The sequence below is a fragment of the Acartia tonsa genome, chromosome 12, assembly GCF_053477335.1.
Source record: "Acartia tonsa isolate MP-2025a chromosome 12, ASM5347733v1, whole genome shotgun sequence".
In the NCBI taxonomy this organism is placed as follows: Eukaryota; Metazoa; Arthropoda; class Copepoda; order Calanoida; family Acartiidae; genus Acartia; species Acartia tonsa.
In genome coordinates, this window is record NC_137271.1 from 18,474,102 (window position 1) to 18,487,556 (window position 13,455).

Consider the following 13,455-nt stretch of genomic DNA (forward strand, 5'->3'; position numbering starts at 1 on the left):
CTTGGGTAAAATAAAGTTTTTGAATGCCCATTAGAGATTTGTCTTGTATAAGAAAATTTTACAACAAGAGTGGGGGAAACGAATGCTCCACTTATGGAAACAAGGAATTTATGAGAAAGACCTCAGGGATAAGACAATGGCTGATAAATTGATGTACATCCCAAATAATGATACACAATTTTACCCCTTCTGTAGATTATAATTATTGGTTTGAACACTCAATTTAATTAAACAACCAATTAAAATTCACTAAAGTCCCCAAAGTTGTTAAGCCAACGAATAATAAAACATTATTATCAAACATTGAGTTCTAGTGTAATAACCAGCCCATTGTCCACTCTCTCTGGAAAGACCTATTATTGAATATAGACATATCTATCAGTCTAAGCTTGATATTAGGTCACTTTACATTAAGATGTTTCTGTGAAATAGAGAAATTTTTCTTTTGAATTTTAGCAGGAATATATCATGTCAGAATTGTAAGAAAATATTCCACGAACTGATCTTCCAATCAAGTACGTCCAAGTTTTTTTGTTAGGGGGATGATGGGGTTAAAAAATTTAAAATTTATTTGGGTGGGAAGGGTAATCTTTATATCATTTAGGCAAGGACGTCCAAGTTTTTTTATTTTTTTTTTTTGGGGGGGGGGGAGAGGGAAATTTAAAATTTAGAATTATGAAATTCATTTGGGGGAGGGGGTAATTACCCTTTTACCACCTCTTTGGACGTCCTGCCAAAAATATTGATAACCAATTCCCCTTCAACCTGAACAATAAATCAATAAATGAGTTCCGTGTTAGCAACCCAAATTGCCGACAATTTTTCTCCTGTCATAATACCCACGTATATTCTATATCCATATATGTAAGTTGGCTACATTGTAAGTTAACTGTACAGATATATTTAGGTACAAAGAAAAAACTGTGTTCTTGTATATGTGCAAATGAACTGTTTATCTCCCTTATATTAAAGTAACTGTATGTCTGTCTGTGCCGAAGGATCTCGCTAACCGCCGAACCGAAATGGCCCCTTGGGGCTAATAAAACTGGTTTAAATCTTGTATTTTATCATTTTGATATCCGCGGAAAGCTGTCTATAATACGATGCAATAAATAACTTTTACATGTCCTTAGATGCCTCTAGGGGCGTGTTATAGTTATAAATGTATTACTGGATTACAATACCAATAATAACATTTTTGATTAAAACATATAAGTGAACTGTTATAAGTAATAATAATATTATTTTGCATTTTTAAAAGAAATATAGGGCAAACAAAATGATTAACCCCACCTCAATTATTAAAATATATTACTTTGCAATTGTAAATTTGTGAAAAATTAGGCTTAAAGACTTTGATATAACTTGTTTTATTTACTACTGCAGTTTACTCTATGTTTTATACGTGGATATTATGACAGGGGAAAAATTGTCGCCAGTTTAGTTTTCTAACATGGAAACCATTTTTTATCCAGTAGGAGGGGAAGGGATGAGGTAATATCGAGTCAAATGTTTTTAAAGAGTAATTACAATTTAATGTTTTTGCGCTACTTATAGATAAAACTGTCCTTAATAATTGGAACTTCAGTTTGGTTCAGGAATAAGTTATAACCAACAAAAGAAATAAATTTAAAGTAATATTTTGGGGGCAGATGTAGAGGTTGTCAATTCTACCATGTGTTGACCCCCCCAACGATAGCTGAAATTACATTTAGTTTTCGTGATTTTTTTTCAAATTATTTTTTTTGTTGGTATAAGCAGACTGCAGAGTTTGGTTTAACTTTAAAAACTGTGCAGAAAGGATGGGACACTATATATATAAGAATATTGTCTCAAGAAATTAGGATACAAATGTGTATTGGTATGTGAATACAGATAAAGATTATTCTTTTTCTATAATTAGGGTCAGTCGGTCCTTCTGTCCGTAAAGGTAAGCTCTTTTCGTTAATATAGACATGTTTTGAATGTCCTATTGATTTCAAACTTTGCATGATAATTCCTATAAAAGATAGGTACAAATTAGAAAGTGTATCAACTCTGCATGTATACATTACCCAAAAGTCTTATTAAAACATGCTGATTTGTTAACATTTTGATATAATTTATATCTTTGGGATATCTAATTTCTATCTACTATCTATCTATTATATATCCTTACCTGTACCCAGGATATACATTAGGTGCTGGATATTTGGCAGATATTTCGCCACAGTGAGTATCTGTCTCCGCATCTACAACAAACATGAATATTAGCTTAATTGAATGGATTTATTAATACTTGGATCTTACACCAGATTTTCATGTTTTATAAGAAAGTGAACTCTGTAGCGGGCTAAAATAACGATTTTGTTCCCTTTACTTTCTAAATATCTAGTTCTTTATGTTTATTCAAATATGTTAGAATTGTCCTATCGATTTCAAACTTTGCATGATTACTACTATAACAATTAGGTACGATTCAGAAAGCGTAGCATCTCTATAATCGTCACAGGAAGTCCGTACGTGCTGATTTTTACTTTTTTGACAACCAATTTTTGTATGATATAATTAATATTATGCTATTCATCAGATTTTTGAAATAATGATTCTTATTACAACAAGGTACACTATAATAAGCAAGGCACATCTATGTTATATTCTGCTTATTCAGTTTTACACTCTACAAAGTTAATATTCGTTTGTCCTACTGTTCAGAGCTTCGCTTTTACGAATATTGTCATCCTATTTTTTTTGTCTTTGGTAATATTTGAAAAACAAAAATAATCATGTTTACGAGTCAAAAATGGAGTAATAACCTCAAAATAAATGTAACAAGATAAAATTACGAAAAATATGGTAAAAATAACCTAAAAATATCTATAATAAGACTTTTTGTCTACTGTTATGTATGTTATTATTAAAACAGGGATGACAATATACATAGGAAAAGAAGATTATCAAAGCATACAAACGAACGTTAACAAATATAGAGAAACAACACATTCATTATTGAACATATTTTACGAATAAAAAACTAATATTCATTATAATTTTATCATACATTTACTTTATTAAAGAATATGTATTGTGGAAATACTTACATTTATAGAATTCACAGTAGATATGCAACGGACTTTATGGTAAGAATTATAGAGTTGCAACTTGCTACGCTTTCTATACTAAAAATCATCCTGCTAAGTTTGAAATCGATAAGACAATTCTGGCATGCTTATATGACGATATGATGTATCTTTTACGGACGGACGTAAAGGCCGACCTTAATTTTAGAAAAGCCTTGCTTTAAAAACTATGTTACCTAGTAAAGGAAATCTTGACCAGTTTTCAATGTTGAGAATAGTTCGCACCTAAAAAATTTAATTTACATAATTTTTAGGCCCCTAAGACGTAGTTTTTTTCCCAGAAAGGTAAGGGTCAATATACTTTAAACTATAAGGATCATGGAAAGAAAATTAAGTAGCAGGTTTCGTCGTATTTTCTCAATAGCTTTTATCCTATTTCTAGCCTCCACGGGAAGCTCTAATTCTGCGGGGCCAATTTCATGACCCTGTGGGGCAATCTTTAAAATTTACCTAACCTAACCTAACCTAGTGTGAGAATAAGACAAAAACCAATACTTCGTTTTCTTTCCATGATCCAACTATTCTATGTAGTACTCAAAGTGTTATGAACACGATCTCTTATTCGCTGGCTCAAAAACTTTAGGTTCTTTTAAATCTTGACTGGATAGTTATAGTATAAACTGTTCAACTAATAATTATACTCTAAAGAAGACTTCCTTTATCATTGAGGTTATATGTCAAAATATCGCCATTTGACTTATCCATTTTATCCCTATTTTTATTTGTATTAATAAGTCTAATAAAAAATCAGATTGAGGCTACAGAATTGTGTAATTGTATATGCCCACACAACTTAGCATGCAGCTTATATTGCCTATAAAAATGACCAATAACAGGCAAATATAGATTTTACGATTGTTCTATACAATGTATACGGGCCTTTCATTGGTCGTTTGGATTGTATGACTTCATTTTTATTGGCATTATAAGCTGCCTCCTTAGGCGATTATTTTTTTATCCTCCCCCCCCCCAGTTTTAGAGTGTTATAATCTATTTATAAGTTTAAAAAACTATAAACATTAGTAAGTTTAGTTCGTTTATCTATGTAATTGTTTACAGGGAGAGGAATTAACCATATACTTTATTGTCCAATAAGTCAAAATTAAGCTATATAGAAAAAAACTATAAATATCAACAAATGTACTTATAGTTAACAGTACATATTTTGCAATAAATTTCTTTTAATATACTTTTGAAAACAAAACAAAACCGTAACATAGGATAAAAAGTACATAGATTAATAAAAGCAGACATGAAAAACAAACTGACTAACTTTAATGACTGTTTAATTATCATCTAAATGTAACAGGATGTTTATATGTCTGTACTAAAAGTTCTCGCTACCTTAGGGACCGATATGACTATTCTATCTACATTTACAAAAATGTTTTTTTTCTATTTTGGGGAGGGTACCCTCTCCCATTCAAGAGAAGTCACCCCCCATAATCACAAACATTTTTGCTTTGTCTTAATTAAAAGGTGGTGGGATACTCTCTCCCTCATTAACTTTCTAGTAGAATATAACTACACACCCGTGTAGAGAATACAGAAGTATCTAATTAGGTTATATTAAGTATAATCAACATAATCTAATAAACATAATAGTTAGACATATAGAGATAGTTTGTCTGCTGTTTAAACAGATATAGATAGATATTTAGACAGATAGATTTATAGGTAATATGTTATATCAATTATAATTAAGATAATCTATTTAATAAACTTAATAGTTAGACATATAGAGATAGATGGATGATAGATGGATGGATAGATGGAAGGATAGATGGAAGGATAGATGGATGGATGAATATATGGATAGATGGATGGATGGATAGATGTATGGATGGATGGATGAATAGATGGATGGATGGATGGATAGATGGAAAGTTGGATAGATGGATGAATGAATGGATGGATGGATAGATGGATAGATGAATAAATAGATAGATGGATGGATAGATGGATGGATACATGGATTTGAAGATGGATGGATGGATGGATGGATGGATATGTAGATGGATGGATAGATAAATGGATGTTTGCATAGATAAATAGATGGACTAATTTCCTTTCCTTTCTTTTGTAACCACCAAAGTGTTTACAACTATGATAACTTATTCGTTCCAAACTAAGTGTCCAAACTTTTCTACCCATAATGTAGTCTACAGAAGGGCTAATTTTGTTTAAAATCATTGGGGATGTATAAAAATATATCGTTAATTGTCCTATCCCTTAAGTTCCCTGGGCTTAATCCAAATATATTATAAGATTTAAAATTAGATCAAACTAATATCTAAATAACATCCCTCAAATGGTTAGTGGATTATTTTTCAAGATTTGCTTGTACAAAAGTAATAGAAGATTTTATTTTACCTCCATGACAGGTCCAACAACCAAGGATACCTAAGGGTAGCCAATCTATTCTTTTCTGTCCAAACATCCGGGTAATTTGTATAGTAAGAGATTTTGATTATACAACCTTTGTCTGAAAGACCCTGGTTGGCCAAGGCAACTCCCTAATCTAAACTATAATTATCGTACATCTGACAAATCAGCAGTTAAAATTTTGCATAACTTCTTTAGTTATGACGCATCGTTAGAACACCGAAAGGTAAAAGTTCCCAGAATGGTTTTCAAAGTTGAAATAAAAGGAGGGGTTCAGTGATCCACAAAAATGTAAAAGGGAAACTACCAACATTTCTTTGATGTGAATTATATTTCTTTTTAGGTCATTGAAAAAAATAACATCTTATTTTAAAATTGTTGACCCACATATATAGCTTGTTATAAACAAGAAAAGTTGATTTGAAATGATTTTTTCAAAATGCAAATAAAGTGATGCTCGCAGATGGTTAAAATAACGATGCCCATCATCCATTCCCTTCATCCCATCTAATTCCCTCTTACTGGATGTACGAACTACGCAATAAATGAGGTCCGTATTAGCAAGCAAAATTGACGACAACTTTTCCCTTGTGAATGTGAAAACTTTGGGTACAGTCAAATGTACCCACCCTCCCTTGCTTGCAAAAAGCCGCTATTGCTCGACAATTCGCATTCATACTTATATTTCCCAAATATGCCTCAAATTTAAATATAAATACAGTTTACATTTCTGATATATTAAACTACAGAATTGTTACAAAATTTTTTTTCTAGAAATATAATTTAATTTGGTTTTGTTATTAATGCATATAATTGTTCTTGATAATATAATAATATGTTTGGCGAAAGAATTTGTTTTGAAAAATATTGTCACCAAAACTTCATAACAAAATATCAAATTTAAAACTTTTAATATTTAATAATTTTGTTACATAATAAGAAAAATTGAGTTTTATAATTGTTTATTATTATTTCTACAAATTGATTTCACTTTAATGTAACGGCTAAACCCTCTCTAGATGCTTTTAGAGGCACTTAAAAAAGGGTGGTTGCAGTCAACCAATCACCTTAGATTCACGTATAAAAAAATATCTATTTATCTATCTATCTCTTTATTTATCTTTATATCTATCTATTTACCTATCAATGTATCTATCTGTTTATCTATATATCTATCTGTTTATCTATATATCTATCTATCTATCTATCTATCCATCCATCTATCTATCTCTCTATTTATCTATATATCTATCTATTCATCTATCTATATATATATCTATCCATCTATCTATCTCTCTATTTATATTTATATCTATCTATTTATCTATCTATCTATTTATCTATCTATCTATCTATCTATCCATCCATCTATCTATCTCTCTATTTATCTATCTATCTATCCATCCATCCATCTATCCATCTCTCTATTTATAACTATATCTATCTATTTATCTTTCTATTTATCTACCTATTTATCTTAAAATTTATCTATCTATCTATTTATCTATCTATTTATCTGTCTATTTATCTATCTATTTATCTATCTATTTATCTATCTATTTATCTATCTATTTATCAATCTATTTATCTATCTATTTATCTATCTATTTATCTATCTATGTGTCTATCTATCTCTCTATTAATCTATGTATCTATCTATTCATCCATCTATCTATCTATCTACCTTATGTTGGGACTTCCCCCATCTAAGATGATGTAGATTAGTTCCATTGAGGGAGAGACCTATCTATCTATCCATCCATCTATCTATCTCTCTATTTATCTATCTATCTATCCATCCATCCATCTATCCATCTCTCTATTTATAACTATATCTATCTATTTATCTTTCTATTTATCTACCTATTTATCTTAAAATTTATCTATCTATCTATTTATCTATCTATTTATCTGTCTATTTATCTATCTATTTATCTATCTATTTATCTATCTATTTATCTATCTATCTATCTATTTATCAATCTATTTATCTATCTATTTATCTATCTATTTATCTATCTATGTGTCTATCTATCTCTCTATTAATCTATGTATCTATCTATTCATCCATCTATCTATCTATCTACCTTATGTTGGGACTTCCCCCATCTAAGATGATGTAGATTAGTTCCATTGAGGGAGAGACCTTCGTTCAGCATATATCTGTTTGTCAATCTATAATACACAATTAAACTGTAAAAAAATCTTCGAATGTTCTTAAAGAAAATACTCGAAAATGTAAATCATAAAAAATATACTTTGAACTAATGTAGATAAATTTCTTTATTTAGGCCTTTTAGAATAGTCTTAATTATTTAACACCTTGGAAGGACCCTCTCAAGAGAAATAGTCCCTAGAAAAAATTACCCCACCCCTCAAAAAAATTCATTGAAAAATTAAATTAAAATTTTTTGTTTTTTGCTTTTTCTTTTCGAATCTAAAATAAAAAATTTGGCTATTAAATTCCACTCCCACCTTAAAAGTGCCCCTAGTAAAATATCAAAGTAGCAACGTGATTATTTAAAATTTTCCACAAAACCTAATCTTTTAGAAGATACTTTCTAAATTACTTTATTGTCTTCTAAAATCTATTCACTGATGTCAGACAATAGAAATCAGAGATAAAAGGGATAAGACAATAGCCGATAAAATGATGTACATCTTCAATGATGATACACAAAATTACAAAACTCTGTAGTGGTTAAAACGTAAAACTAAATGAACCAACCAATTAAAATTCAATAAAAGTCAACAAGGTCGTTAAAACAACGAATAAGAAAACGTTATTAGAAAACTTTGGGGATTAGTGTAAAAAGCAGTCCAAAATCTCCTTCCTCCCTGAATAGAAATAAGCTGGTTCTAAGGACTTATTTATATTAGAGGTACAGAATAACATATTTGATAACCTTTGTTATAATTCCCATGTGATTTTTAAACTTTTAATAAAATTAGAAATCACTGTAAATTTCCGACGCTATTTTAAATTGCTTTTTACTGGGGAAACTATTAAAAAAATAATTCACTTTAAACCATAACATTAATATTATCCTATTATATAAAGTAGTAAGCGTTTTTTGTTTGTCCTAAAGTATCTCGCTAACAGCTGAACCGATATTGTTCTCCATTACAGTGAAGCTTCTTATAGGTCCTGGAAAGGTTTTTAACTATTTTTGGAGAGGGTGTCTTCACCCCCCTCCCCTCCAAAAAAATATTTTTAAAAACTTTTTTGAAACTCAAATTTTAAATGGGATGAGGTCGATTTTTCCGACTCCAATCATGCCCCCAGAGGCTTCTAGGGGTGTAGCCGCTAGTAATTTAAATAGTGTAATTATCATAAATGATTATAATCTTTAAATTATTGATCCTAATTTAAACAAATTGTCTTCAATCAACAGTCTTTTTTTTATTTTAGTGAATATTTACTTTAGATATACAGATTATTTTTTTTGTAGCGAAGCTCTTTATAGTGCCTATAAAAATGACGGCATACAATACAAATAAACAATGATGGGCCAGTACACAGACTGAATTACCAATGACAGGCCAGTATACATTTTAATTGGTAGGCAAGCCCCCTTCGACAAAGTAATGACCATGGCCCCAGCTCTCGGTCACCTAGCCTCCCTAGCCGCGGGAGCTTGGCCACCTAGCAATATAACCTGACCTAACCTATTATTAAAAAAAATCTTGTTTAAAAAATTCTAATTGAAAGAAAAATTCCTAAGAGGATAACTCAACTAAATCTTTGGTAATACTAATAGATTAAATTCATTATTAAAAACCTACAATTTATCCATCTGTTGATATGGACGTACAGATAATATTCATATATAGAGTAGCTTCGCTACAAAATACTTACAAATATTGTAGATACTGATCATCATATGCCAAGGTGCTGAGAAAGACCACGAATAAAATCAGTAATCGCTCCATACTAAAATTTAGAAACAGCTTATAGTGTTTAATAAAAAAATGACGTCAAACAACACAAATGACCATTGATAGGCCAGTATACATTTGAGTTAACAAATCGTAAAATGTTTACTGGCCTTTGGTCAATTGTATTGTATGACGTCATTTTTTATCAAGAACTTTAAGCTGCTTCTAAAATCTATTTTTAAATAAATATAAAGAATTTGTCTGCCTGTCTCTTATATTAATCTACAGGGTGTCCCACGTAAACTGTTTTTTTTTTAAACGCTTATTACTCCCTTAATATTTGAGCTATCTTAGGAAAATAAAAAGTGTTTGACAGCCTACTACTGACCATTTTATAGGATAATGATGAAAAATCCACAAAATAAACAGGAAAAAATCTACGAGGTATTACATAAGAGGTTCATTTTATTGAATTTAGACTAACCCACAAGAAAATATTTGCTTTGTGAACTTTAAGATTAGTTTGGGTCCAAATTGCTGGTCGCTCAGACTTTCTAAGCACAAAAATAGAACAATCTTGACATGGCATACTAGAAATTCTCAATATTCAAGAATCTGAAGTGTAATATAAGTTAACAATATGTAAAAATAGGCATAATATTGATCTTCTTTGTTAATTTTTCATGTGAGCTCGCTTTAAATGCACACAAGAACCTTAAATATACCAGAATGTTTAATTAGACTACAATGCCAGTTCTTATAATGTCAGAGTAAGTCTTTGTGATCCACCGTTTGACCACCAGCTGCTTTAAAAGTTAACTAAGGCATATTTTTCTTGTGGATTAGTCTTATATTCACTAAAATCAGCCTGTTATGTATTACCTTGTAGATTTTGATCTGTTAACTTTGCGGATTTTTCATCACTATATCATTAAATGGTCAGTAGTTTGCTGCCAAATACTTTTTATTTTACGAAGATAGCTCAAATATTAAGGGAGTAATAAGCGTTTAAAAAAAAACAGTTTACGTGGGACACCCTGTATCTATCTGTCACTTATAAGTTTACCCATCTGTCTAATTAAAAATCTATCTCTCTATATGTACATTCATTTTTATTAATTTACTTATATTTTTCTATTTATTTGTCTATGTATTCATATATTTTATATTAAGATTTGAAATGAATGAATCAAAAAGCTAATTCAAACTGAAAATCCAATAATTTGAACATTAAGAAATTGAAAATAAATCCGCGAACTATTGGAAGAAAATTTATCGAAAACAAATTACAAATATTTCTTGGTCAATTTATTAATACAATGTTACTATTTTTAGCATTTATTTGGAAAAAATGATTTTTTTAGATTTACAATATTTCAGAGAAAAAATTAATCTCTCTCTTATTTCTTTTATCTCGCTCACTATCCAAATTATTAAATCAACTTTTCTCTATTTCCTTTTATCTACTTCTCTCCCTATTTTAACTCTTTCTCGGTCTATTAATATCTATTTATCAATTTTTCTCTCTATCTATCTTTTTTATTAATCTACTGAACAAATTGTTAAATCAACCTCTCTCTATTTCTTTTATCTCCCTCTATCACTATCCTATCTATTTATCTGTCTATCAATATGAATATTTATCTATTAATCTCTCAATATATTTATTAATCTATATATCTATCTATCATCTTATCAATTCACCTAAAAAATTATCAAATCAACCTATCTAAAATAATTTCCAAAATTTCTTATTATTATTCTCTTTTTGTATCTTTGTCTCTCTAATCATCAACTCTTATTATCTATCTATCTTTTTATCTATTTACTGATATACAAATCCATCTATCAAACTATCTATTTGTCTATTTACCCATATTATTTCTTTCCCTTAATTGATATTATTTGAATCTTACACCTGAGTTTAAGGTTCTCTAAAAAAGTTAAACTTGCAGCAGGCTAACATAATGATACACACATTCCACCCGCTTTACCCCATCCCTCCCCTCCTACTGTTCCATGTTAGCAAGTTAAAAATTGACGATAATTTTTCATAATATATTACATACACCCATTTCTCTCCCTTAATATTTTTATCTATCTGTATATTTATTAATCTATCTATGTTTTTATTTCAACAATATTTACCTCATAGCCAATAGATAGCTCTAATAATCTTTGATTAACACATCTTTAAACAATCTGAAATAGAAAATTTAGTTTAAAAAAACATGTACAAAAAATCTTCCAAAATATTTGTAAAAATCCTTTAAATTTTAATTTATTTTAAACTTAAGTTTTACATTAATATCTGAAGAGTGCAAAATTGCACCAAACAATTTGTAATTTCTGAATAAATATTTAAAATTCATATTTTGTTTGTGATTTAACCTCTTAAAATTAAAAATACCTATTTATATTTTGTAGTACTCAATTTGGCATATAAACTATTTGAAAATTCCACAACTTCTAATTTATTTTCAATGATTTATTTAATGTAGTAGCAAAAAATGGCCTATTTAAATCTTTCCGCATTTTCATTCAAGAAGGAACGGTCCGGATTTAATTTTTACATTTCTGGCTGGAGCGTGGAAGTAAATATGTTAAATTAATCCAGTTTGGTCTCTGATTTATTTGACAAATTAAGTCCCAATGAAATATTATTTCTAAAAAATTCCTCCCTGGATGTTGCCATTCCAGGTTTTGATTTTTTTCTGCATTGAAAGTAAATAAAGTTGCAATGTCTTCCATGAATAAAGGGATGTTTAATTGATGAAAAAATATGTACGTGAGTAGAGAATAAATGTATAACCCGCACAACTACCTGCCCCAAGTGGTGGAGACCTTTCTGTATGCTTGTAAATTGCTTTCTACTCTTTTGTAGCCACTTGGCTGTGTTTATATTTGAAACGCTACTAGCTGATATTGAAGAACAAATTGAAAGTCAGCACAGCATCCAAGCCCCTTTTGTAGAGTTACATGTAGCTTGTGCCCCCTCTATTCTTTTACTTTAGTTATGTGAATTATAACATGGAATAAAAGAGGCAAATAGTTTTTAAATGTTAAAATGAAAGATTAAAACCAGTTTGGTTAGACCCGAGGAGCCAAAGGCCTGGACTACCAAAACTGGTATTAATTTTATGGGTTTTTTAATATTCGTGGAAAATTGTCTTTAATACGATGCTCTACACTCTATTTCAGTATGGCTGAGAACCGGTTTAATCCAGTTTACTTGTTCTTTTATCTCTGGATATCTCTCCACTTGTTTGAAAAATATTATGTACATATTTCAATTAAATAACACAAAATATGCAGAAAGAAATGCAATTTTTAAATATAAATATTTACATGCTATCATCACTTGTATAAGATATGGCATTTTTTAAATTGATTTTTTGATAGCCTAGCTATTGAAAATTAGTAATTTCAATAAGTAAGTCAATCTTCATTTTTAGTAGTGTTTTTGACCATCTTTCCAAGAAAATGGCTTAATAACATGGCATGGCCAGTAGGTGTATTTCTGAAAAGCATTTATTATCCAATTGCATCTGCAGTTTAGAAGCTTTCAAAAGACCACTTGTACTAGAACTTATACCAGAATTTTCATATTTTTAAAAAGTATTTTTATTAGTTTTCCATGACATAGATATTTCAAAACTGATTACTTGGGCTTGTAAAGAAACTGTTTCAGTATCTTAGTTTGATAAAAGTTATGTTATGTTATGTTTGTCAAAAATATAAAAAAACTAAGAAACTAGCATCAATATAAATTTATTAAATTTAAACCTTGCTATTCTTACAATTCAGCAACATTTACAAACAATTTATATTTAAATGGACACACACCTGTACTGGATTAGAGTAAAACAATAGAGGGAGTAGAGGTGAAATAACTGTATATTCCCACCCCGTGAATCATGTGTCGACATTTAACTGGATCTTTCAATATAAGCCAATAGCGTTGGGAATAATTATACAGGCAAGTCACAACAAAAGAGCAGTTATCAATTTGCTAGCTGACAAAAAGATTTCCACCACTTGGTCCAGGTAGTTATTGGGCTAAATGTTATAT

The 13,455-nt window shown here is 29.6% G+C and overlaps 1 protein-coding gene across 1 annotated transcript in view; it reads right to left on the reverse strand.

The window, feature by feature from the left end:
- LOC145333227 (echotoxin-2-like) overlaps positions 1–11,581 on the reverse strand; it is a 53,554-nt gene extending 41,973 nt beyond the window's left edge. Inside the window, exons 1-5 of the mRNA XM_080178367.1 lie at positions 11,532–11,581; positions 9,364–9,438; positions 7,592–7,679; positions 3,296–3,344; positions 2,159–2,231 (exon numbers count right to left, since the gene is read on the reverse strand). Coding sequence (XP_080034493.1) covers positions 2,159–2,231; positions 3,296–3,344; positions 7,592–7,679; positions 9,364–9,438; positions 11,532–11,536 — 290 coding nt within the window. The 5' untranslated portion in view covers positions 11,537–11,581. The remainder of the gene's footprint in view (positions 1–2,158; positions 2,232–3,295; positions 3,345–7,591; positions 7,680–9,363; positions 9,439–11,531) is intronic.
- Between the last annotated feature and the right edge of the window lie 1,874 nt (positions 11,582–13,455).